The sequence below is a fragment of the Hyaena hyaena genome, unplaced genomic scaffold, assembly GCF_003009895.1.
Source record: "Hyaena hyaena isolate Hyena2069 unplaced genomic scaffold, ASM300989v1 scaffold_44, whole genome shotgun sequence".
In the NCBI taxonomy this organism is placed as follows: Eukaryota; Metazoa; Chordata; class Mammalia; order Carnivora; family Hyaenidae; genus Hyaena; species Hyaena hyaena.
In genome coordinates this window covers 1,051,507-1,076,884 of record NW_024080676.1, presented here as the reverse complement: position 1 = coordinate 1,076,884, position 25,378 = coordinate 1,051,507, and the positions used below count along the sequence as shown (strand labels likewise).

The 25,378-nt window shown below is 41.3% G+C and overlaps 1 protein-coding gene across 4 annotated transcripts in view; it reads left to right on the top strand.

The window, feature by feature from the left end:
- Positions 1-521: 521 nt before the first annotated feature.
- Positions 522-25,378, top strand: part of IDE (insulin degrading enzyme) — a 120,072-nt gene continuing 95,215 nt past the window's right edge. For 2 of the 4 annotated variants that reach the window (XM_039230226.1, XM_039230223.1), the window contains exon 1: positions 522-670. In XM_039230226.1, coding sequence (XP_039086157.1) covers positions 573-670 — 98 coding nt within the window. In that variant the 5' untranslated portion in view covers positions 522-572. Of the gene's footprint in view, positions 671-1,198; positions 1,218-25,378 lie in introns of those variants that run through there. The other 2 variants (XM_039230225.1, XM_039230224.1) reach the window with 2 other exon arrangements.

The window sequence follows — 25,378 nt, the reverse complement described above, 5'->3', positions numbered from 1 at the left end:
TTGCCCGTAGCGGGTCTCATCTCCTCCTGGATCGTGGAGGAGCTGCTAACTTCCTCCAGGGTCCCCATTGCGCCCTAGAGGGAGCCCGCGGGCCGCGCGCCCACCGCAGAATCGTTTGCTGTGAGGCCGCCTGCTCCGCGGGCTTCGTTCTAACACCTGCACGGCTCAGGGCGACAGCCAATGGGGGCGACTCCGCAAACACGGCCCGTTGTGCTCTCCCGGTATCCGTGAGACCCTGCCCCTTACATACACTTAAGCCAGATTCACCTCTCCGCCCTCCCCTGTGCGCCCTGTGTGACCCAGCCGGGACACCCCAGGCCTGGGAAAGCCTGGTTGCCGGGCTCCCGCAGCTCCCGGCCCAGACTCCGGCCCGCCCGCTGGCTCCGGCAGGGGACGCCTGCGGTCCCCGCCGCCCCCGCCCTGTCGGGTTCCAGGCAAAACCCGGAGTGCCGGCCGCTCCGCGGCTCCCGGGGGACGGCGCGGCGCGGCGGACTGAGCATGCGCAGTGGGCAGGGCCGGCTCCCGGCGCAAGAAGGAAGCGTCCGCGGTGCTCCCGGCGGCTGCGCTGGGGTATGCGGTACCGGCTAGCGTGGCTGCTGCACTCCGCGCGGCCCAGCACCTTCCGCTCTGTCTTTGGCGCCCGCCTACCGCTCCCCGAGCGCCTCTGTGGGTAAGCGGAGCGGAGCGCCCGGGCCCTCCGGGGCCCGCGGGTCACGGTGGTTTGGAGCTCGGGTTGCAAAGTGGTGATTCAGCACTTAAAGCCGCCGCCGCCGCCCGTCACGCCGCCAGTCCCGCCGGCCTGGGGCCCGGACGCCCGCGCAGAGGCCGCCCCGGGGCCCGGAAGGGCGGCCGGCGGGGCGGGAGCGAGGGGCCTTGCCGGGAGAGGAGGGCGCCGCTGGGACCGGTGAGGGCGGACGGAGGCTGTGACCCTGGGTCACCGGGCGTGTGTCACAAGTGCGGGGGGCGCGGACGGAGTCACCCGGCCCCGCTCCCGGGAGCCGTGCGGTGCCGCGCCGCTCTCCGGGGAGTCTGCCAGTGAGGGGCCAGGAAGCCGAGTCCGACAGCTCCCGGCCATGGGGTAAAGGAATCCGAGTCCAGGGAGACCGCTTCTCACCTTCCTCTCAGCCCTGCTTTTTTCCCCCATGAGAACGGAGTTTCCACTACTATATGGAAATGCCTGCGTCGGGCACCGTAAAAGTTTGCCTGCCTGCGCCTTAGTGAGTAGATGGGTGTTGGATTTCCAGTCCCGGGGAATTCGGGAGCCGAAGGATACCTAGGGATCCATCAAAGCAGCTCCATTGTTTTACACCTGAGACAACCGAGGCCCAGAGAGATTGTGTGATTTCCCAATTGCAGGGCTTGTGGCAAAAACCAGGATGGGGACGCGGGTGTTTTTGCCATCCGGTGGCGTGCTCTCTCCACTTCGCTGCTCCTTGTGTACTGGAAATACATAGCCCTGTCGCGAACGCTGAATGCCCTTTACTGTGAACAGAAAGGAATTGGCAAAGATGGGCAGTATTGTCTTGTCCTACTTAGATGTATCATTTGAACTTCTCTCTTTTTTTTTTTTTTTTAAAGTATCCAGGACCTACTAAGTGCGGGGCTCTGTGATAGACCTGTGTAAGTGTGTAGTCTGCTTTCCAAGGAACTTTAACTTCGTTTGATCGGATTGAGATGCCAAGAGCATATATAGCCAGCTGAAAAGGATGTGTTTGACCAGGGTCAGAAGATGGGCAGTATGGACAGTGCGTGCTTTGGGAGCATAATGCAGGGCAGAGATAGAGGAGGGGATCTGGCTTTTGAAGGAAAAGCACAACGTGTAGAGGGTGGTCAGTGGTGGGTGTAATCCAGCCTGGGCGTGCAGGGGTTGGGGGCGGGGGGACAGTGAGCAGATGAGTCTAGTTGGAGCCTTAGAGAATTTCCGTGGGGCAATTAGGAAACAAGTCTTGTATTTTAAAAGTAGGAAAATGCTAGCCTGGGCTTTGAATTTTAGTTGGGCTTTTTCAGTGCATGGTATAGGGAGCCATTAAGAGCTTTTGAGGTGGGGAGTGATCTAATGAAACTGCTAATTTGGGAAATTAGTTTGGTGGCTATGTGCAGGCTGTAAGGGAGTGGAGAGAACCGAGGCAGAGAAACTGGTTGGGGCTTACACTTAGTCTTTCCCTACTGAACTAGGATGGGTAGTGATGGTGCTAAAAAGGCCTGATGCAAATGAAAAATCTGTGGAACCTGTTTTCCCTCCTCTTTTTTCTACTGTTTGCAAAATCCACTACAAGCAAAAAGATCCCTGAGTTTAGAGAAAGAAGTGGGAGTGGTGAGCAGAGGCAGGGTACTTCCATGGGCTTTTTCAGGTCAGAATTTTTTCCATACCTAATTTGTTGCTAATAAGCTATGTTTAGCTCCATATTCTCCAGTGTACTGAATTTGGGATTTAAAAATTTTTTTTAAGATTTTATTTTTATTTATTTTTTAGAGAGTGAGCCTGAGCTGAGGAAAAGCGTTAAGGGGTGAGAGAGAGAGAATCTTAAGCAGGCCCATGCTCAGCTCACAGAGCCCAGTGTGGAGCTCGATCCCACAACCTTGGGATCATGACTTGAATGGAAATCAAGAATTGGGTGTTCAACTGACTGAGTCACCCAGGTGCCCCTTAAAGATTCTATTTTTAACTAATCTGTACACCCACCAGTGGGTCTTGAACTCACAACTCTGAGATCAAGAGTCACATGCTCTACTGACTGAGCCAGCCAGGCACCCCAGAATTTGGGATTTTAAAGAAAGCATCAATTTTAAGTTTTATACAACAAAGAGGTTTGTATGTTTTCTCTGACTGCTCTTCAGTTCCATTGATGAAATTCAGGGCATGGGTTGAACTGCCAGAGCTTCAAGATAAGGTTGTTCTCAGAGAAGAAAATTCAGGAGATTCAAAGATAATGAATGAGATCAACCATCTAGAAAGCTCTACACTAAAAATTAGTGGTTGAGGCTAGTAAGGAAAATATAGGTCCAATCAAAGGAATAAGGGTATAGTTATAGGAAGGTAAGTACTGACATCTGAAGCTACCAGGTATTCAAAATCTTAAGGTAGTCAATTCTGTACATAGTTGGGAGATGTATTAACAGATGGTTATAGGGCTATTTACTGCAAGAGACATGGGGTTTAACCCATGTCTGTCTGGCACCAGAGCCTGAGCTCTTAACTGTTATGTTATACTGCCTTTGCCAGTGTTGAGGCATTCATTCCCTGTTCCAACCTCTTGAGAAAGAGATGGTCTTCAGGCATTTGTGTAAGGTCAATTCATTTATTTAAAAAATTTTTTTCTTTTTTATGTTTTCATTTATTTCTGTGAGAGAGAGAGAGAGAGAGAGAGAGAGGCAGCGTGAGCAGGGGAAGGGCAGAGGGAGAGGCAGACACAGAATCTGAAGCAGGCTCCAGGCTCTGAGTTGTCAGCACAGAGCCTGATGCGTGGCTCGAACCCACGAACAGTGAGATCATGACCTGAGCTGAAGTCGGAAGCTTAACCGGCTGAGCCACCCAGGTGCCCCAAGGTCAGTTCATTTAAAAAGCAGTCTCATTGTCCCCTGTTTAGCCATATTAGGTAAGTTGGGGCTGTGATTATCTCGGGGAACCTGGAGGTAATAGGCCAGTTCCTGGCAACTACTTGAAACACCTGTGCATTGGTCATCTCACTTTGCAGGCTGCTCTACTTTGCATTTCTCTGTTCTGTGGACATAGAGGTAACAGTGGTGTGGCAGATGGGACTAAGTATTAAGATCCAGGCTTTTACTTTTTTTTTTTTTTTTTTAGTGGTACAACCACTATGTGTGTGTATGTGTATGTATGTAAGCGAGCAAGCTCTATGCCCATCATGGGGCTTGAACTCACAACTCTGAGATCAAGAGTTCTAGGCTCTACTGTCTGAGCCAGCCAGGTGTCCTCAGGCTTCTATATTACTTTTAACCAGAAAAATGTCTTTTAATGGTCTAAAAGGAAAAGGTGCCTTTGAGTATCTTTAGTTAGCATTAGCCCAAACCATACACAGTAAAAAGTTACATTCTATCTGCCTTTAAAGTTAGGGATAATCTTACCAGTGAGGAAGTAGTGTGGAGAGCAGAAGTTCAGTATGTGTTTTTGTAAGAATTGATTTCCTTTCTATTTTTCTTAAAAAAATTTTTTTAATGTCTTATTTTTTTATATTTGGGAGAGAGACAGACAGAGTGCAAACAAGGGAGGGGCAGAGAGATGGAGACAGAATCGGAAGCCAGCTCCAGGCTTTGAGCAGTCAGCACAGAGCCCAATGTGGGGCTTGAACTCGCAAGCAGTGAGATCATGACCTCACCCAAAGTCGGATGCTTAACTGACTGAACCACCCAGGCGCCCCTCCTTTCTATTTTTGTATTGGTATTTTAGATCTCCTAAAGAGGTCCCTAGATGATCAACCTACCTTTTAGTCAGGATGACAAGGCTAAAGCATTTTCCTTTTACAGAGGTAGATCCTTCAGGTATGCTGGGTTCTGGAGGCTTGCGTAGGGCATTCCTACTTAGTTTTTCTTGAGCCAGCCCCACTCTTCTCTTTTCCTTTAGCTGTTATTCGAATATCTATTTTGTAGTTATCATTCACTACAGTGTGCTCAGCACTGTGGGGGATACAAAGAAAGTCAGTGATAAATTCTGTCCTCAAGAAGCTTTCAGTTAAATAGTAATTCTACTTCTCTACTTACGGCGTTTTACTATACATGTCTACTTTAGTTTTCTATTGCCTCTTTATTTTGAAAAGCAGCTCAATATTTTTATTACAGTACTCTTTCTTTTAAAAGTGGCACTTTCTTTTAAAGTGGGCTCCTGGGTGGCTCAGTCAGTTGGACCTCTGTCTCTTGATTTCTGTTGGGGTCATGATCCCAACGTTGTGGAATTGAGCCCTGAATCAGACTCTATGCTGAGTGTGGAGCCTGCTTAAGATCCCCTCTCCCTCCCTCTTTCTCCTCCTCTCTCCTATGTGCACTCTCTTTCTCTCTTAATAAATAAATAAATAAAAGTGGGACTTAAGAAACTCTTGTACCATTAAAAGCTATAAAAGCTTTTATGACCCCAGAGAACTGTATAGTTTCTCTTTGCCTATTAAAAAGTGTGTAACACTGCTAGGAATTTGCCCAAGGGATACAGGAGTGCTGATGCATAGGGGCACATGTACCCCAATGTTCATAGCAGCACTCTCAACAATAGCCAAAACATGGAAAGAGCCTAAGTGTCCATCAACGGAAGAATGGATCAAGAAGATGTGGTTTATCTATACGATGGAATACTACATGGCAATGAGAAACAATGAAATCTGGCCATGTGTAGCTACATGGATGGACCTTGAGGGTGTTATGCTGAGCGAAATAAGTTAGGCGGAGAAGGACAAATATCATATGTTTGCACGTATAGGAGGATTAGGAGGAACTTAACGGAGGACCAAGGGGGAGAAGAAGGGGGGAAATAGTGGGGGAGAGGGAGGGAAGCAAACCATGGGAGACTCTTGAATGCTGAGAACAAACTGAGGGCTGATGGGGTGGGGAGAGGGGAAGGGGGGAGATGGGCATGGAGGAGGGCACTTGTTGGGATGAGCACTGGGTGTTATATGGAAACCAACTTGACAATAAACTATTTAAGGAAGAAAAAAGTGTGTAACTGTTAAAAAAAAAAAGTGGGACTCACAAGCTGTTCCCTAAGGGGGAGATGTCACACTCTGCCTGACATATTTATTATATGAATGAATGAGTGGTCTTTTTTCAAAGCCAGTTTTCTCTGTTGATTTCCCTGGTTTTGCAAATACTGAAGTTAATCATTTAAAAACGTTTTCTTAAATTTCTTTTTAGAGACAGATAGCATGAGTTGGGGAGAGGGGCAGAGAGAGAGAGAGAGAGAGTCCTGAGCAGTCTCCACACTCAGCATGGAGCCTGACTTGGGGCAGCACCCTGGGAGAGAATTCCAAGTAGGCTTTGCACTGTCAGCAAGGAGCCAGTCTTGGGGCTCAAATTCATGAACCATGAGATCATGACCTGAACTGAAACCAAGAGCTGGACGCTTAACCAACTTAGCCACCCAGGCACCCCTCTCTTTTCTTTCTTTTCTGTCATTCTTTTTTAGACCTTATTTAGGTCACACTGTTGTCTTTCCTTTTAATAAACTTAACGATTTATTCGAGATTTTGAAACATCCATTTGACATTTAACCATATACTACCTTTTATTTTTTATTTTTTTTTTTTAGTTAATGTACATTGCAGGGTATATAGGATTGTCTTAGACTCTGGGTCTGGAGTTTTTCTTGTCCAGCAAGAAAGCGGGATGCAGGATTAAAAATGCGAGAGATGGCTAATGTCCAGAAGAAGACAAGAGCCCTGATTAAGGGTCCTTGCTCTGTTTTTATTAGGATCAGAAGGCTTACAAACATGGTGATGGATGTGCTCAAAAAGACAGTGATGGCTCTGAACATTAACTCATGGGTGTGAGGGAGAGGAGATTTCAAGATTCTCAGGGTTAGGGGTTTGGGTTAATACAAAACAAAATCCTGGCACCGGGCGGAAGGTTGTTTACAGCAGATGTGAGGCACCACCTCTGTTTACCTAAACTGGTCTAGGGAACAAGAAAGAGCATCCTACCTCAGGGTCAACAAGGCACCTTTCTTTATAGACCTATTTACCTGTTTACCTAATTTGGTCCTTCCTTCCTGTGAAAGCAGCTTTCTGCTATAGTCTAAGTTGGGGGCATTTCTGCCCTGAATACCTAATCTTGTTTACCTCATATATCTTTGTTCTCTACTGGGGCCTTTGCCCTGCCTTACCTATAACCTATTTTCTTAATCTTATTTACCCAAACTTGGGTATGAACATCCTATGGCTTTCTAATTCTTTATGCCTTGTTAACCAACCCATCAGTGCAGGCTCAGGGAATTCCTAAGCTTATTCTCCACATAGGATAAAGAAGAATAACAAAATAAACCCCTGTGTACCTACCATCTAGTTTAGGAAATAGAACATTTCCAGTAACTTTGAAGCTCTCTGTGCTCACCTCCCTGGTTGCAAACCTTTTCTCTTCCATGGAGAGGTGATATTATCCTGTATTTAAATAATAATTCCCTTGGTTTTCTTTATACTTTATTGATCTGAATATATTCTTAAACAGTATACTTTTTAGATTTTTCTGCATTTGACCTTCATAGAAAATTTTCTTCTCTGAGTTTTTTCCATTTAACATTGTTTTGAGATTCATACAGATGTATACATTCACTGCTGAATGGCAGTCTTATGTGAATATGCCACTAATTATTTTTCTCCTCTGTTGTTTATGGGTCGTTTTGATTTTATTTATTTGTTTCTATCATAGATAATCCATGTCCCAATCTTTGGACAGTACCCAGTGCCCAGTACCCAATTTTGGACATCTCTACCTACGTTCAATTAGGGTTCTCATTCAGTCACATTGTTTTAAATATTATTTATATATGCTTTGTTCGCTATGCAGCTATGAGCCACATGTGCTTTTAAAAGCAAATCAACAAAAAATAACAATTCAATTTTTCAGTCATCCTAGCTTCATTTCAAGTCCTATGTGGCTCTTGGCTACTGTATGGGGCAGAGCAGTTACAGAACAGTTATCATCACAGATGTTTTGTGAAGCCCACCTGATCTGTATTCCAACAGTTCCCAAATGTATCTCCTCTCCCCTGAATTTCAGATTTAGGTAATAATCTTCCAACTCAACATTTCCCTTGGATGGCCAATATGTGTCTTAAACTTACCACGTTCAAACCTGCTCCTCCCACCATCTTCTCCCCCATATCAGTGAATAACATCTCTGTTCTTCCACTTGTTTAGGCTAACAACTTGGAGTCATTCTTAACTCCTTTCTTGTTTTCATATCCCTCATCAGTCAGCATATGCATCTGGATTCAGACCACTTCTGACTGCCAACACCCTTGTTCTAATCACACTCTTTTACCCAATACTATGATTACCTCTTTAATCAGTTTCCTTGCTTCTTCACTTTCCTCTGTATGTATGGTTTGTTCTTATCACCACAGGTAGCATGATCTTTTTGAAATCCAAGTCCTATATCTTTGCTAGTAAATGCTTAAAACCTTGCAGTTGATCCCCATTTTGCTCATATTTTTTCCATTAAAAAATTAAAAAAAATTTAATGTTTTATTTCTGAGAGAGAGAGAGACAGCGCGAGCATGGGGAGTGTCAGAGAGAGGGAGACACAGAATCCAAAACCGACTCCAGGCTCTGAGCTGTCAGAACAGAGCCCGACATGGGGCTCGAACCCATGAACTGTGAGATCATGACCTGCGCCGAAGTCGGATGCCCAACCAACTGAGCCACCCAGGCGCTCCTAAACATTTTTTTAAATTTATTTTTGACAGAGAATGCGTGCGCATGGGCAGGAAGGGGCAGAGAGAAAGGGGGGGGGGGGGAGACAGAATCTGAAGCAGATTCCAGGCTCTGAGCAGTCAGCACAGAGCCCGATGCAGGGCTCGAACCCATGAACCGCAAAATCATGACCTGAGCCAAAGTCAGATGCTTAACCAACTGAGCCACTCAGGCACCCCAATTTTGCTCATCTTTAAAGAAAACATCATTTTAATAGCCAAGAAGGCCCCATAGGACCTGGCCTCCCATCATCTCTCTGATCTTGTTTCCAAAATAATCACTCTCATCCCATTCCAGTCACACTGGTCTGTTTACTTAGATTATTTGCACTGCTTCCCCTCTGTTCAGAATGCTCTTCTACCATTGAAGGGCTTTACAGAAAACATAAGGTTTGGGCAAATGTCTTTGAAGGAAATATAAAATTTGAATGAACAGAGAAGGGGAAAAGAGGATATTTTAGAAGAAATAATGTTAGCAAAAGCTTAGAAGTAGGAAAATTCACAATATAATGAAAGGACAGTATAGATTTTATCCTATAGGAAGTGGAGAGTCTCAAATGCCTTTTGGGAAGTGCAGTCACATTTGAAAGCTATGTTTTTCTTATGATTAATCTGGCTGTTTTTGGGAAGCACAGTTGGAATGCAGGCAGAGACTGACAAAGGATAAAGAAGATGTGCAAACAACAAGGAAGGGAGTGTGCACAGGATGTGTGTGAAAGAAGATTTCAGCAGCTTTGATTGGTTGTGAGAGAAACAGAGGAACCCAAGAGGCCTAAGGTTTTGGGCCCGAATGACTATGAGATTAGTGCTGAGATGAACCTTAAGTAGGAGCGGCCGCCAGGGGAGGGAAGCTCTAGCAGGGAGATTCACCTCCAGGCAGTGGGAAGAAGTCCAGTTAGGTGAAATACTGATACTACATGGTGGGTGGCTGGTATTCTAAAGGCCTGCCAAGAACCTGAACAGGTTTGGTTGTTCAGCTGCAGTGGTGGGGCAGTCTCAAGCACTTCAGAGCTTGCTGTTAACAATCAGGAGGTTAGGTGACTCAGGGCACCTCAGGGCAGTGGACAAGACTGAGCAGTCCTTAAATACCCAGAACCAAAATGGTGATCCAGGTTGTGGATTGGTAGTTAAGGAAAGAGTTCAGTTTAAAGATCAGAACCAGGTTGATAAGTCCTGAACTGGAATGACTTAAATTTTCTCTGTTTAAGGATAGGAAATAGGTCCAGAGCCTAGAACAAGACTAAGCTGCGGTGGAGGCTAAGTAGACTCAGCTCTGAGGCTCTTGATGCTGCTGTTATTTGAACCATAGAAGATTTAGTAGCTAATGTTTATTGAATGCCTGTTAATGTATTTTGCCTTCTTTTTGGAGCTTCCCATATGTTTATGGCCACAGTAGTTATGTGAGAGAGGTATTGTGGTTCTTCTCTTTTTTTCAAATAAGGATGTTTAGGCTCAAAGAGGTTAACTTGCTCAAGGATACACTGCTAATAAGTGGCCTAGCCAGAAGTGAATCCAGATGGGCTCAGTCAAGAATCACAGGGATTGGCTATTATATCATCGCTTTCCCTAGAGGTAGCTTGGTATCTGTAGTAGAGATGGGGGAGTGAGGACAAGGAGATGGTTTTGGAAGGGATAAACACGGTATATAGTGAGTTGCCGAATATATTAAGTCTGAAGCTTTGCCGAAAGCTATTGCTGAATAGTGAAGGAGAGGTCTGAAATATTTGAAATATGGTTGGACCTTCATAAGAAGGTCTGAGCTGACTTCCTACATCTGATGGCTCTTTGTAGAGATGATGGTTAAAGACATTGACATGGATGGGTATGTGGGAAAGATCTGTGTAGAGATACAGAGGGCCCATGCTACATCCTGAGGAATGCTGACACTTAGGGATGAGGAAACAGAGTTGGAAAGGTTGGGGGTTACAGAGGCAGAAGATGATAATTAGAAGCAGAGTGGTCAGAAGTGTCCAGCCAAAAAGGTTTTAGGCAGACTGGGGCCTTGGGAAAAGACCAAAGGTCATTTCATTGGTAACCTGCAAATAAAGGGGAGGGACTAGAAGCCAGGTTTAATGGGACCTTACAGGATGACTTTGGAAAAAATGTGGTATTGAATTTGGAGAATTGAGATAGACAGCTGGGAAGAGCAGACTTGAACAGAAGTGTGGTAGGAGAAATAAGGAAATTGGTATCATTGGCTGAGAGAAGAAGCTATTGTAGGAGAACAATGCCTAAGGGAGGGCCTGAAAAAAGTAGATGTGAAGATTCAGGTGAAGAGGGTAGTACTGGAAAAATAAAGATTTGTTCAAAAAGATCTTGATTTAACAGGGCAATTGCTTATAAAGAACTTAAAAATGTAGGTCATCTTTACACCTCTGGGCCTTATATCCTCATTTGAAGAATGAATCCTTCTAGTTCTAAGTCCTGCCAGTTTTCTTTATGCTGTTAACACCAACAGCTAAAAAAAATGTGTGGATTTTTAGGGATGGTCCCAGGGCCTAATAGGGAGAATGGGTTCCAGTTCAGTTAACATGGTGATCCTTTGCCCAACTTTACAGGCTATTTTAGGATATGTAGAGTTATATATGGAGCCAGGAGCTCTGAAGAAGCAAAGATCCCCTATAATGGTATCCCTGGCATCTGGGACAGTGTCTGGCATATAGTATGAGTTTAGTGTTGGTTGGATGAATTTGTCCAGGGACATGGGCTCCTGGAAGGGAGCCCTAATCATAAACTCGATTTAGTTTTTGCTCAGAGTTTGCCATGTTCTAAATGTCAATGTAGCCAATAAATTATATTTTTGTGTGTTTTCTTATTATAAAGAAATTAGAGGTTGGAGTGTATTTCCAAGATTTCTTGTCTTTCTGAGTTATTCATAGGAACTAAGGTGGTTTGAAAAGGGATAGGAGGTAAGGGACAGGACAGTGTGGTGGAAAATAACTACAAAGGTTGAAGTCACTGGATTCTTGTCTTGTCCTTGTTTTCACAGAAATAAATTGTTTTTAACATTTTAGAAATTTTACCATGATTAGTTCTATTAGTGTTTTATTAGCATTAATTTTCATTTTATTTGTGTTTTATTAGGAATAGATTTTTAATTGAAGAAGTTTGGTCCTAGTCAGAGTATAGAGGAAAGATAGAGGCTTAAACAGTAAAGGGGTTGTGGGGTTAATACCAGTTTTGCAGGTTGGTGTCATAAGATCTGCTTTTAATTCTCCTTTATTTTTATGAATTATAAATCAAAAGTAAAAATTAGTGTACAACCAGTATGCACCAGCATTATTTTAGGTGTTGTGGACATAACAATAAGCAACAGTGACAAAAATCCCCATTCTTCTAGTGGGGAAGACATGATCAGATAAGTAAAGCAGTTTATTTGTCTTAAAGCCACACTGAATTGAGGGCATTTAAAATCCTGATGGCTAATTTTATAGAACTGAAGAATCTAGTCAGCTCTAGAGTAAAACAGAAGCTTACTCCTGCCATTATAAAAAAAGCATTTCACATTAGTGAGACCTTGTCCTGTAAGTTATTCGTTGTATGTTCATTTTTTTAATGTTTGAGGTAAACTTTTTAAATTTGATATTGATATTTTTGTATACTTTGGAACAGAGTATAATAAGCATAATTTAACATTTGATTACTCATCTGTTTTTTTAAGTATAGTTGACATACAATGTTATATTAGTTTCAGTTGTACGGCATAGTGATTGGGCAAATCTCTACGTTATGCTGTGGTGATCACAAGTGTAGCTACCATCTGTCACCATGCAATGCTGTACTGTTGAGTATACTCCCTATGCTGTACCTTTCATTCCCTTGACTTGTTCATTCCACAGCTGGAAGTCTATATTCCCCACTCTCCTTCACTCATTTTGCCCATCCCCCAGCATGCTTCCCTTCTGGCTTGCATCAGTTCTCTGTATTTATAGGTCTGATTCTGCTGTTTGTGTGTGTGTGTGTGTGTGTGTGTGTGTGTGTGTTTTAGATTCCACATATAAATGAAATCGTATGGTATTTGTCTTTCTCTGACTTATTTCACTTAGCATAATACCCTCTAGGTCCATCCATGTTGTTGCAAATGGCAAGATCTCATTCTATTTTACGGCCAAGTAATATTCTATTATATTCCACGTGTATATAGACACCATGTCTTCTTTATCCATTCATCTATCAGTGGATATTTTGGTCATTTCCATATCTTGGATATTGTAAATAATCCTGCAATGAACATGGGGGTGCATATATCTTTTTGGGGGGGGGAGTGCATATATCTTTTTATCATTTTCTTTGGGTAACTACCCAGTAGTGGAATTACTGGGTCATATGGTATTTCTATTTTTAATTTTTTTTAATGTTTGTTTGTTTTTGAGAGAGAGATAACAGGCATGAATGGAAGAAGGACAGGTCAGGGTAGAGGATCTGAAGCAGACTATGTGCTGACAGCAGAGAGCTTGATGCAGGCTTGAGCTCATGAGCCATGAGATCATGGCCTAAGTTGAAGTTGGATGTTTGACTGACTGAGCCACTCAGGCGCCCTCTATTTTTAATTTTTTGAGGAACTTCCATATTATTTTCCACAGTGGCTGCACCAGTTTACGTTCCCACCAACAGCGCGTGAGGTTTCCTTTTTCTCCACATCTTTGCCAACACTTATTTCTGTTTGATTCTAGCCATTCTGATAGGTGTGAGGTGCTATCTCAGTGTGGTTTGGATTTGCATTTCCCTCATGGTAAATAATGTTCATCTATATGTATCCTTTGGAAAAATATCTATTTAGGTCTCTGCCCATTTTTAAATTGTTTTTTGTGTGTTGAGTTGTGTAAGTTCTTTATATATTTTGGATACTAACTCTTCATTGGACATATCATTTGCAAATATCTTCTCCCATTCAATAGGTTAGCTTTTCATTTTGTTGATGGTTTCCTTTGCTGTGCAAAAGCTTTTTATTTTGGCATAATCACAATAGTTTATTTTTGCTTTTGTGTCCCTGTGTGAGGAGACGTATCTAGAAAAATGTTGCTAAGGTTGATATTCAAGAGAGTCTGCCTATGTTTTCTTGTAGGAGTTTTATGGTTTCAGGTGTCACATTTAGGTTTTTAATCCACTTTGAGTTTATTTTTGTGTATGGTGTAAGAACGTGGTCCACTTTCATCCTTTTGCATGTAGCTGTTCAGTTTTCTGAACACTATTTGAAGAAACTGTTTTTTCCCATTGTATATTCTTGCTTCCTTTGTTGTAGATTAATTGACCATATAAGCATGTGTTTATTTCTGGGCTCTCTATTGTGTTCCATTAATCTGTATGTCTGTTTTGTGCTAGTGCCATGCAATTTTGATTACTGTAGCTTTGTAGTATATCTTGAAATCTGGAATTGTCATACCTCCAGCTTTGTTCTTCTCAAAATTGCTTTGGCTGTTTGGGGTCTTTTGTGGTTCCATACAGATTTTAATATTATTCTGGTTCTGTGAAAAATACCATTGATATTTTTATAGGGACTGCATCAATGAATTTGTGGATTGTTTCCCTTTCTGTTATTTCATTATTAATATTGCTGTGGCTAGTACTCCCAGTACTGTGTTGAATAAAAGAGGCAAAAGTGGACACCTTAGTCTAGTTCCTGACCTTAGAGGAAAAGCTCTGTTTTTCACTATTGTGTATGATGTTAGCTGTGGGTTTTTCATGTGTGACTTTTATTATGTTGATGTATATTCTTGCTGAAACTTTGTTGAGAGTTTTTATCATAAACAGATGTTGGATTTTTGTCAAATGTTTTTTCTGCATCTGTTGATTGAGATAATTTTAGGGCTTTTATTCTTTGTTTTGTTTTGTTTTTAATTTTTTAAATGTGTTTTATTTATTGAAGAGAGAGAGAGAGAGGCAGTGTGAGCAGGGGAGGGTCAGAGAGAGAGGAATATACAGAATCCGAAGCAGGTTCCAGGCTCTGAGCTAGCTTTCAGCACAGAGCCTGACACGGGGCCCGAACCCACAAACCGCGAGATCATGACCTGAGCCGAAGTTGGATGTTCAACCGACTGAGCCACCTAGGTACCCCTTATTCTTTGTTTTGTTGATGTGGTATATCATGGTGATTGATTTGCAAATATCAAACCATCCTTGTATCCGTGGAATAAATCCCACTTGATCATGGGGAATGATCCTTTTAATGTATTGTTGAAAGGAATTTGTTAAAATTTTCTTGAGGATTTTTGCATCTGTTGTACATCAGGGATATTGGCCTGTAAGTTGCTTCTTGTTGTTGGTGTTTGTAGTGTCTTTGGGTTTGCTATCAGGGTAACCCCTGGCTTCATAGAATGTATTTTGAGGCTTCCTCTTCTATTCTTCGGAATAGTTTGAGGAGAATAGGTATTAACTCTATTTTGTTTTATTTTTTTAAGTTTATTTATCTTGAGAGAGTGCACATACATGACTGGAGGAAGGGCAGAGACGGAGGGAGAGAGAGAATTCCAAGCAGGCTCCTTGCTGTCAGCGCAGAGCCCGGTGCAGGGCTCGATCCCACAAACTGTGAGATCATTGACCTGAGCCAAAGTCAAGAATCAGACACTCAACTGACTGAGCCATTCAGGCGCTCCTACTTTAAATGTTTGGTAGAATTCACCTGTAAATCCATCTGGTCCTGGACTTTGCCAGGAGTTTTTGGATTACTGATTCAGATTGATCACTAGTAATTGGCCTGTTCAGATTTTCTATTTCTTTCTGATTCAGTTTTTGGAAGATTGTATGTTTTTAGGAATTTATCCATTTCTCCTAGGTTGTCAGATTTGTTGCCATGTAATTTTTCATAGTATTCTTTCTTAATCCTTTAAATTTCTGTTGTGTTGGTTGTTATTTATCCCTTTTCATTTTTGACTTCTAGTTTTGGTTTTGCTGTTACCTTGGCTGTGTAGTTGTGGATGCTGGGCCAGATTATCTTTAAAATTTCTACTACCTCCATGAATTTGAGACTTTGTTTTAAAAACTCTAATTTCTTTTGAAACTACAAAAGAACTTTTACCTTGTTCTTAGCTGTGTCGTGGCTCTGAAAATAGGCAGTTTCTTGTAATTAGTTAGGGTCGTGATACTAGTAGAATTGAGTTTCTGGCAGTAGAGATTATATAACTTTTGTGAAATGATGTGTAATAAAGAGTATTCTTTTGACAACTCATCTGATACATTCAATATTTATAATCAGTTGGTGCTCTTAACAGTTTTAATATTTTAAATAGCTGTAGTTTCTTTTGTAGTGTAGTAACAGTCTCAGTCAAGATAAGTTTATGAGAATGATAATATCGCTTATTGTCAAACCTGTTGTCATGAAGGATCCAAATTCTCTTGCAATAATAACTGGCTAAAAAATATCTAACGATTCAGTGACTAGCATAATGGACCTTGCAGTTCATCATTTTTTTTTTCTTCTATCTGCAAAAGAAAATGGCTGTGGAGCAAACCTAAGTCTTAATTGACTTTCTTAAGGAATGAGATTCTGAAATCAGTATTTGTGCTCTTTAATTAAAAAAAAAAAATTTAATGTTTTTTTATTTCTGAGAGAGAGAGAGAGAGAGACAGCATGAGCAGGGGAGGGTCAGAGAGAGAGGGAGACACAGAATCTGAAACAGGCTCCAGGCTCTGAGCTAGCCTTCAGCACAGAGTCTGATGTGGAGCTTGAACCCATGAACTATGAGATCATGACCTGAGCCGAAGTCGGATGCTTAACCTACTGAACCACCCAGGTGCCCCCAATTTTTTTTTTGAAGAAAAAAATGACTTACCACGTGTGCACTGGAAATCAAACATCCTGCCCCTTAAAGAAAGAAATAAATGAATTTATTTAATGTATGTGTGATTTTTAAAATTAATTTTTGATACCAAAGTAATACAGGGAGAGTTTTAAGAGTCAAATAGTACTAAAAGGTTTATAGCAAAAAAAAATAGCAGTTCCCTACCCTGACTCCATCCTTACTTCCTACTCCATAGAGGTACCTGCATTTGACTCTTTCAGCTATTTATTTTGAAATTTATTTTAATATTTCCAAATAATATACTGCTCTTCCTTGACTTCTTAATTTTTGGAATTGTCATGTTGACTTGATTTTATGGTAGGTAAAGATGTAACTCTTTCCTTATCTTTCCATCTTGCCCTGTCTTACCAAAATAGTTATATCACAGATTTTGTATATTGCTTCATTCAGTGTTGACATTATCATGACTTTATAAATACTGTTCACTGCCAAATCATGTAAGTTGATTATGATATTTTTTGTTTGTCATTTCATTTTTGCCTTGTTTTGTCATTTTCTTAATTTTCTGTTTACTTATGTCTGATTCTTCCCACTTGCTTCTGCAGCCATTTAGTATAATTTCCCATGTGATCAGACCTATTAAATGATCTATTGATTTCATATTTTTTTCTTAGAGACATTTTTTTCTGGACACTTGCACCCCCAGCTGTAGTCTGGACTAGTTTTCCAGACTAGTTTTCCAGGATATCATGACCTGAGCCGAAATCAAGAGTTGGACACTTAACCGACTGAGCCATCCAGGGGCCCTGGGAGATAACTTTTTAAAAGATTTTATAATGATTTCCTAATCAGAAAAGTGTAGATCTGAGTTTTAGTATGAATCTACACATTTGTAGAATAAGTCTACACAATTGAGAGAGATGACATGCATGGCTTCCAATCTTCCATCCAGCTGTAGAATTCTAGGATTCTAAATACTTGAGAATTAAATGATTTTATAGATAATCTAGCAAATGGTTAAAGCAACCAGCTTTCAAAGAGACCCCTTCCAGGACTTTGACCAAACAAACAAACAAACAAACAAGACCTGTGACCTCTCTTTTCTTCCTTTCTTTTGTTTTTAATAGTATCTAAAGATTTGCTTTAAGGAAGAAGTATATTTGAAAATGAAGAGAAACATTAGCTCTGTTTTTTTTCCTTCTTTCTTCAGTTGGTGAAAATTCCCATCTTCCCTTTTTCCCTTTGGCTACTCAGATTTTGTGTGCTCTGCTGACGGCTAATACAGATCACTGTGTATAAATCATTGGTCACCATCTGAAGAGGTTGGGAGTATGAGGCATTCTTGAGCTCAGAATATGTCCTGGGAGGGACAATCAGGATCAACGAGCTAGACTCCTGGTTTGGAGTTTATACTTCAGAATGCCGTCCGGTGACAGAATGTCTTATTTGCTCTATATTTTTGTTCTCTTGGGAGCCAGCGTGATGTAGTAGAAAGGTCACTCTGTCTAGTGGTCAGAAGATTTGAGTTCAAGCCCTCTTTGGCACAGACTGGCTTTGTTATCTTGAGTGGGTTACTTTGCATGGGCCTCTTTCTACTAGACATTAAACTAAGTAGCTTCAAAACCCCTATTAGTCCTAATAAGTTTTGATATCTGAGCAACATTGGCTTCTACTAGTGTACAGTTCCTTTTCTTTCCTTGTGCTAAAATGTCAATACCTTCTCACTTTGTGTTGTTTTTATTTTAGAGAGTCTGACCACCTCATCTGTAAAGCAGGTGTCTGCAGATCAGTAGGCTGAGATGTAGCATGCACATATTTTTGCAGTTGTCTTTTAAATGTGTATCAACACTTAAAAATCCCAAGAGTTCAGTTCATTGAGGGAAAATGGGGAGACCTGTTGACATTGGGCCCACATTGCTGCCTGGCAGCACTTGGCCTGAGCTGAGATTTGCTTCTTCTCTGATGGGGCGAGTATTCCTTCTCACCACAATTCCACTTCACTTATGTTACCTTTTTGGCCCTGTAAGGGTTTAAATTTGTGAATTTTGCTATAAAGTGACTGAAGGAAGTGAGTCTTACTAGGTTTTAGTCATACCAGAGGTTTTGGTTGTAGTGAAAATGAGGAAAATAAATATATAAATTGCTGTAAAGATACAGAAATGATGGTGTGATCAGAACTGCCCCCTGCCATATTGATGGTTTGTAAAGAATCATCAATCATTTAATGGGATCCTTATAGCAACTATATATGGTTCACAGAGACAGGAAAATTCCCACAGCTCTTAAGAAGTTTAATTCAGACGACTCTGCTGCCTCCGAATTTACCTGATTATCTGGAACCCAGGCGAGACGTTGGGGTTAGGGTGGGTGTAGAAGAGCATGTTAAGTTTGCTTCTAGCTGGGGTGCCTGGGTGGCTCAGTCGGTTAAGCATCCAACTTCCTCTCAGGTCATGATCTCACGGTCCTTGGGTTCAAGCCCCGCATCAGGCTCTATGCCGACAGCTCAGAGCCTGGATCCTGTTTCAGATTCTATGTCTCTCTCTCTCTCTGCCCCTCCCCAGCTCGTGCTCTGTCTCTCTCTGTCTCAAAAATAACCGTTAAAAAAAAAAAGCTTGCTTCTAGGAAAGTGAGAAGAGCTGTCGGCCTGGGCTAGGTGGGCATGCATAAGAGATGGAGCAGGTCACTTCTCCAGCCTTTGCGGTGTCTCTGCAGATGCCCAACAAGAAGAGAGCAGGAAAGGAGAACAAATTATGTACAGTCTATCAAGATGATGAATTTCACAGTGTGAGGAAGACTGAGAAGCAAGATGACTGGGTTATATGCATATGTTTACATAGACATATATAGAATATATATATTATATATATATGTATATGATATATATTATATATATGACCTGTAGGTCAGGTCATATAAATAAGGCAGATGGGGACCCTCACACTGGGAAGATACCATTCCTAGAAGATGGATATATAAGACTATCTGGCCAATTAGATACGTGGTTAAAACAACAGACTTTTTTTTTTTTTTTTTTAAGTAAAATGGATATTTATTTGTACTTAAAATCAGCCAGCCAAACTGGTACTAACATTATCATGATTCAGAAAAATAGGAAACATCTTTCTATGAATATTAGAGTAATGAATGAATTAGGGGTTGTAGTAATGTATGTAATAAATGTTTTATATATACATACATTATATATAAATGTTTTATATATATGCATATAATATGTGAATGGTGTGTGTGTGTGTATATATATATAATTTGCAACAGCTTTATTTATACTAAACAATTCATCTTCTTAAAGTACACCATTCAGATGTAGTGGTGGTAGGGTCACACACGAAAATAATAAAGTGTACCATTTGGTGGTTTTCAGTGTATTCATAGATCTATGCAGCTATTACCACAAACAATTTTAAACATTTTTATCACCTCAGAAAGAAACCATATATCCCTTAGCAGGAACTCTCTATTTTCCTCATTTTCCAGCCTCAGACAACCATCAGTCTACTTTTTGTCTTTATGGATTTGCATATTCTGGATATTTCATATAAATAGAGTGATACAGGGGCACCTGGGTGGCTCAATCGGTTAAAAGTCCAACTTTGGCTCAGGTCATGATCTCACGGTTCAAGAGTTTGAGCCCTGTGTCAGGCTGTCTTCTCAGGGAACTTGGAATCTGCTTCAGATTCTGTGTCTCCCTCTCTTCTGCCCCTCCCCAGCTTTCTCTCTCTCTCTCTCTCTCTCAGAAATAAATGTTAAAAAATTTTTTAATAGAAAAATTTTAAAAAATTAAATAGAATAATACAGTATGTGTTCTTTTGTCTGCTCTTGCTTGGGATAATGTTTTCAGAGTTTATCCATGTTGTTGCATATACCAGTGCTTATTTGTCTGTATCTTAGGAAAACCTTTAATAAACATTGAGTTTTTTTCTAGCTTTGGCCTTCTAGTAGCATAGAATCCAGGCTCTAACATCTTCTCTAATGTAATGTAGACATCCTTCTGCATTAACTTTTTTTTGAGGGGGGAGTGGGTAGGTGTAGATATATCTGGATACAGATATATTTTTAATTAAAAAAACCTTTAAATTTTAAACTAATTTGAACTTAAAGGCTCAACTTGTAAAAGTAATAACACCTACCCTATATATCATCGTAGTATAATTATCAAGAATAAGAAAACAGTATATTTACTTTTGTGGTTAATAAATATCTTGGGAGAGATACTTTGGGACTATGCAAATCCTTTTTTACCTCAAACTTTTTAGCATTCACTGGTAGATCTTGTCTGTGCATTTATTACTGCCCCTCCTGATTATTTCCCTCTTTCCTTGTTTATTTATTAATTGAAATTCTGTGAGGTAGACTTTTTCCTCTCTCATTTATTTACTTAATTATTTATAACAGCATGGACTCACAGATATTTATTCTGTGGATTAGAATTCAGTGCTATCATTTTATTACTCAAATTGTTCTAGCTTTGGTCATTAAGGGCTCCTTTGGGTGGGCTCCTGTATATGTTCAGTAAGCCTCCATCTTTTTTAGAGAATATCTTTACTTCTGACATTAAATGGTGTTTCAGGCTCAACTTGTATTTCTTTGCCCTAGCTCTAGAGTCAACCACTTAATTCCTCTTATTAGAAAATGATGTTTAGGGACCAAGATCTGAGCACTAGATGTACTCACTTTAACTGAGGTTGTCATTGCTTTTAGTGGATAGGTTAGCTACTCCCGCACATACACATACTTCTATTTCTTTGTATGTATTCAGAGTCATGAGTTTGTATTAAAACTGCTGATTCAAAATTTGGTATTACGAAGTTTTATTTTAAGTCTTTTTCCTTTATAACTTTTTTTCTCTAATCATGAGTACACTGAATTTCATTACCTATAATTTATTTGATATATTTTTTTAATGTTTTATTTATTTTTAAGAGAGAGAGAGACAGCCTGAACAGGAGAGGGTCAAAGAGAAAGGGAGTCACAGAATCTGAAACAGGCTCCAGGCTCTGAGCTAGTTGTCAGCACAGAGCCCGACACGGGGCTCGAACCCACCAATCGTGAGATCATGACCTGAGGCAAAGTCGGAGGCTTAACCAACTGAGCCACCCATATACATATTTACTTACTTAATTCTAATTTCATAATTGTTAGCCCCTACCTCTGTTAAGAAACACGTTGATAACTAGATTATAACATTTATGTATAGTTCTTTTAGTCTTTAGCCTGGAAACTGTATCCATTCAGAATACTGTTTTCCGGACTTAGGTTAATTTCTTTCTTCGCTCTTTTAGTATGATTATGTTCATTTATAATGCAGTTAGGTTTGTTTGTTAGTGTTTTGTTTTTGAGAGAGAAAGAGGTGGTGGGGTGAGAGGGAGAGAGAATCTTAAGCAGGCTGCAGGCTCCACGCCCAGTGCACAGCCCAACATGGGGGCTCAATCTCACCACTGTGAGATTATGGCTGGAGCCAACATGAAGAATCAATGCTTAACTGAATGAGCCACCCAGGCGTCCCTGTTAGTGTTTTTATTTTATTTTGCACACCCCTCATCCTGATTAATTTTAAGTGTATAGTTCAGTGGTACTGAGTACATCACATTTTGGGGCAGCTTTCACCACCATCCATTTCCAGAACTTTATTCATTTTCCCAAACTGAAATGCTGTACCCAGCAGACAGTAACTCCCCAATCTTCTTTCTCAACCCCTGGCAACTACTGTTTTACTTTGTCTCTGAATTTGACTGCTAAAATACCACAAGTAAGTGGAATTGTACAGTCTTTGTCACCTTGTGATCGGCCTAGTGTAATGTCTTCATGATTAATCCATTGTTATAGCATGTATCAGAATTTCCTTTTTAAATTTTTAAAAAATGTTTTGTTTATATTTGGGAGAGAGAGACAGAGCATGAGCATGAGGCTGGGGGAGGGAGGGCAGAGAGAGAGAGACATGCACACACAGGATCCGAAGCAGGCTCCAGGCTCTGAGCTGTCAGCACAGAGCCACATGCAGGGTTCGGACCATGAACTATGAGATCGTGACCTGAGCTGCCGTCGGACACTTAACCAACTGACTGAGGCACCTGGGTGCCCCAGAATTTCCTTCCTTTTTAAAGCTGAATAATATTCCATTGTTTGTACCACATTTTGTTTTCATCCATCAGTAGATTCTTGGGTTGCTTCCATCTTTTGGCTATTGCAAATGAAGCTGCTGTTAACATGATTGTACAGGTATCTGTTTGAGTCCTTTCATTTCTTCAGGGTGCATACCCAGAAGTGGAATTGCTGGATCATATAGTAGTTTTAAATTTCTGAGGAACTGCCATACTGTTTTCCATATGGCTGCACCATCTTACATTCTAACAGTGCACAAATGTTTCATTTCTTCCACATTCTTTTTCTTAATATATATTTTTTAAATTATTTTTTTAAGTAATCTCTACACCCACTGTGGGATTCAAACCCACAACCTTGAGATCAAGACTCTCACGCCCTACTGGCTAAGCCAACCTCAACATTCTTGCCAATACCTATTTTCTGTTTTTTTGTTTTGTTTTGATAATAGCCATCCAGTGGTAATTCTTTGTGGTTTTGATTTGCGTATCTCTAATGATGATTGATGTTGATATGTATGTCTTCTTCTGGAGAAATGTCCATTTAACTCCTTTACCACCACCACCACCTTTTTTAAAAATAAGTTTATTCATCCAGAGAGAGAGAGAGAGAGAGAGAGAGAGAGGAAGGCAGCACAAGTGGGGGAGGAGCAGAGAGAGAGGGAGAGAATCCCAAGCAGGTTCCACACCGTCAGCACAGAGCCCTAGGCAGGGCTCGAACTCACAAACTGTGAGATTGTGACTCGAGCTGAAACGAAGAGTCAGAACCGCAACCGACTGAGTCACTCAGGTGTCCCTCTCTCTCTCTCTTTCTCTCTCTTTTTTTTTTTTAATATTTTTATTTATTTCTGGGAGAGAGAGAGAGAGACAGCGTGAGCAGGGGAGGGTCAGAGAGAGAGGGAGATACAGACTCCCAAGTAGGCTCCGGGCTCTGAGCTGGCAGTCAGCACAGAGCCCGACACAGGGCTGGAACCCATGAACCGCGAGATCATGACCTAAGCGAAAGTCGGACGCTTAACCGACTAAGCCACCTAGGCGCCCCGCTCTCTCTTTTTTTAAGATTTTATTTTTTTAGTAATCTTTACACCCATCATGGAGGTCAGACCCACCACACTGAGCTCAAGAGTTCCACAATTTACCAACTGAGCCAGCCAGACGCCCCACCTTTGCCCATTTTTGAATCAGTTTGGTTATTCTCAGTTGTTATGTTGTAGGAGTTCTTTGTATATTCTGGATATTAATCCTTATCAGTATGACTTGCAGTTTTTTTTTCCATCCACAGGTTGCCTTTTGCTCTATTGCTTATGGTTTGCACAATTTTTTTTTTATTTTGAGGTAGTCCATATTTTTCTTTTGTTGCCTGTGCTTTTGTTGTATCCAAAGAATCTTTGCTAGATCCAGTGTTGTGAAGCTCTGTGTTATCTTTCAGAGTTTTATCTCTGAGATCTTTAGTTTATATCTTTTTTTTCCAATGTTTATTTATTTTTGAGAGACAGAGAGAAACAGAGCACACGCAGGGGAGGGGCAGAGAGAGAGGAGACACAGAGTATGAAGCCGGCTCTAGGCTCCGAGCCGTCATCCCAGAGCCTGACATGGGGATCGAACCCAAGAACCAGGAGACCATGACCGAGCTAAAGTTGGATGTTTAACCAACTTACTGAGCTACGCAGGTACCCCTATGTCTTTTTTTTTTTTTTAATATTTATTTATTTTTGAGAAAGACAGAAACAGAGCGTGAATGGGGGAGGAGCAGAGAGGGAGGGAGCAACAGAATCCGAAGCAGGCTCCAGGCTCTGGGCTGTCAGCAGGGAGCCCGACTTGGGGCTTGAACTCAAGGACTGCGAGATCATGACCTGAGTCAAAGTTGGATGTTTAGCCAACTGAGCCACCCACGCGCCCCTCTATAGTTTATATCTTTAATTCATACCCTTGGATTTTTTTAGTCAGAAAGTTAGAAGACCTTGGGGCGCTTGGATGGTTCAGTCAATTAAGCATCAGACTCTTGATTTTGGCTCAGGTCGTGATCTTATGGGTTTGTGAGTTCAAGCTCTGCTTTGGGCTCTGCAATGCTGATGCAAAGCCTGCTTGGGATTTTCTCACTCTCCCCCTCTCTATCCTCTCTATGCCCCTCCCCTGCTCATGTGTGCTCGCTCTCTCTCACTGTCTCTCTCAAAATAAATAAATAAATAAACAAACAAAGTCTCTCTTTTAATGTTTATTTACTTTTTTTTTTTAATGTTTATTTACTTTTGAGAGAGAGAGAGAGAGACAGAGTGTGAGCAGGGGAGGAGCAGAGAGAGAGGGAGACACAGAATCTGAAGCAGGCTCCAGGCTCTGAGCTGTCAGCACAGAGCCCGATGTGGGGCTCAAACCCACGAACTGTGAGATCATAATCTGAGCTGAAGTTGGCCGCTTAGCCAGCTGAGCCACCCAGGCGCCCCCTAGAAAGCCTTTCTCTATACCAAGGTTAAAGAAGAATTCCACTGTTTTTTTTCCCTAATACTTAAACAGTTTCATTTTTGTATTTAGTTTCTTTATCCATTGGGAATTTAATTTTGTGAGTGGTGTTGGATATGGATCTAATTTTATTTTTTTCCAAAGGTTACTAAATGTTCCAAACACTGTTTGTTAAAGAGTTTGTTTTTTTACCCACTTGAAATGCTACTTTTGTCAAATACTAAATTTATATATATATATGTATGTATGTATGTGTATATATATATATATATATATATATATATATATGGTTTGGTCACAGTATCGTGGAAGAGTCCATTCTCTTCTTTCTAGTCTTTGCTACTGATTTGTTTGTCTTTGTGATGAGGCAGTACCATACTGTTTTCATAGACTTTATAGTATGTTTTAATGTCTGGTAAGTCTAGTATCCCACTTAAAGTTATTCTTTTCAGTATTTTCCTGGCTGCTTTTCTTCTCCTTCTCCTCCCCTTCCTCCTCCTCCACCTCTTCCCCCTCCTCCTCTCTTCCATCTCCTCCTCCCCGTCCTCCTCCTCCTCGCCCTCCTCCTCCTCGCCCTCCTCCTCCTCCCCCTCCTTCTCCCTGTCCTCCTCCTCCTCCTCCCCGTCCTCCTCCCCTCCTCCTCCTCCTCCCCC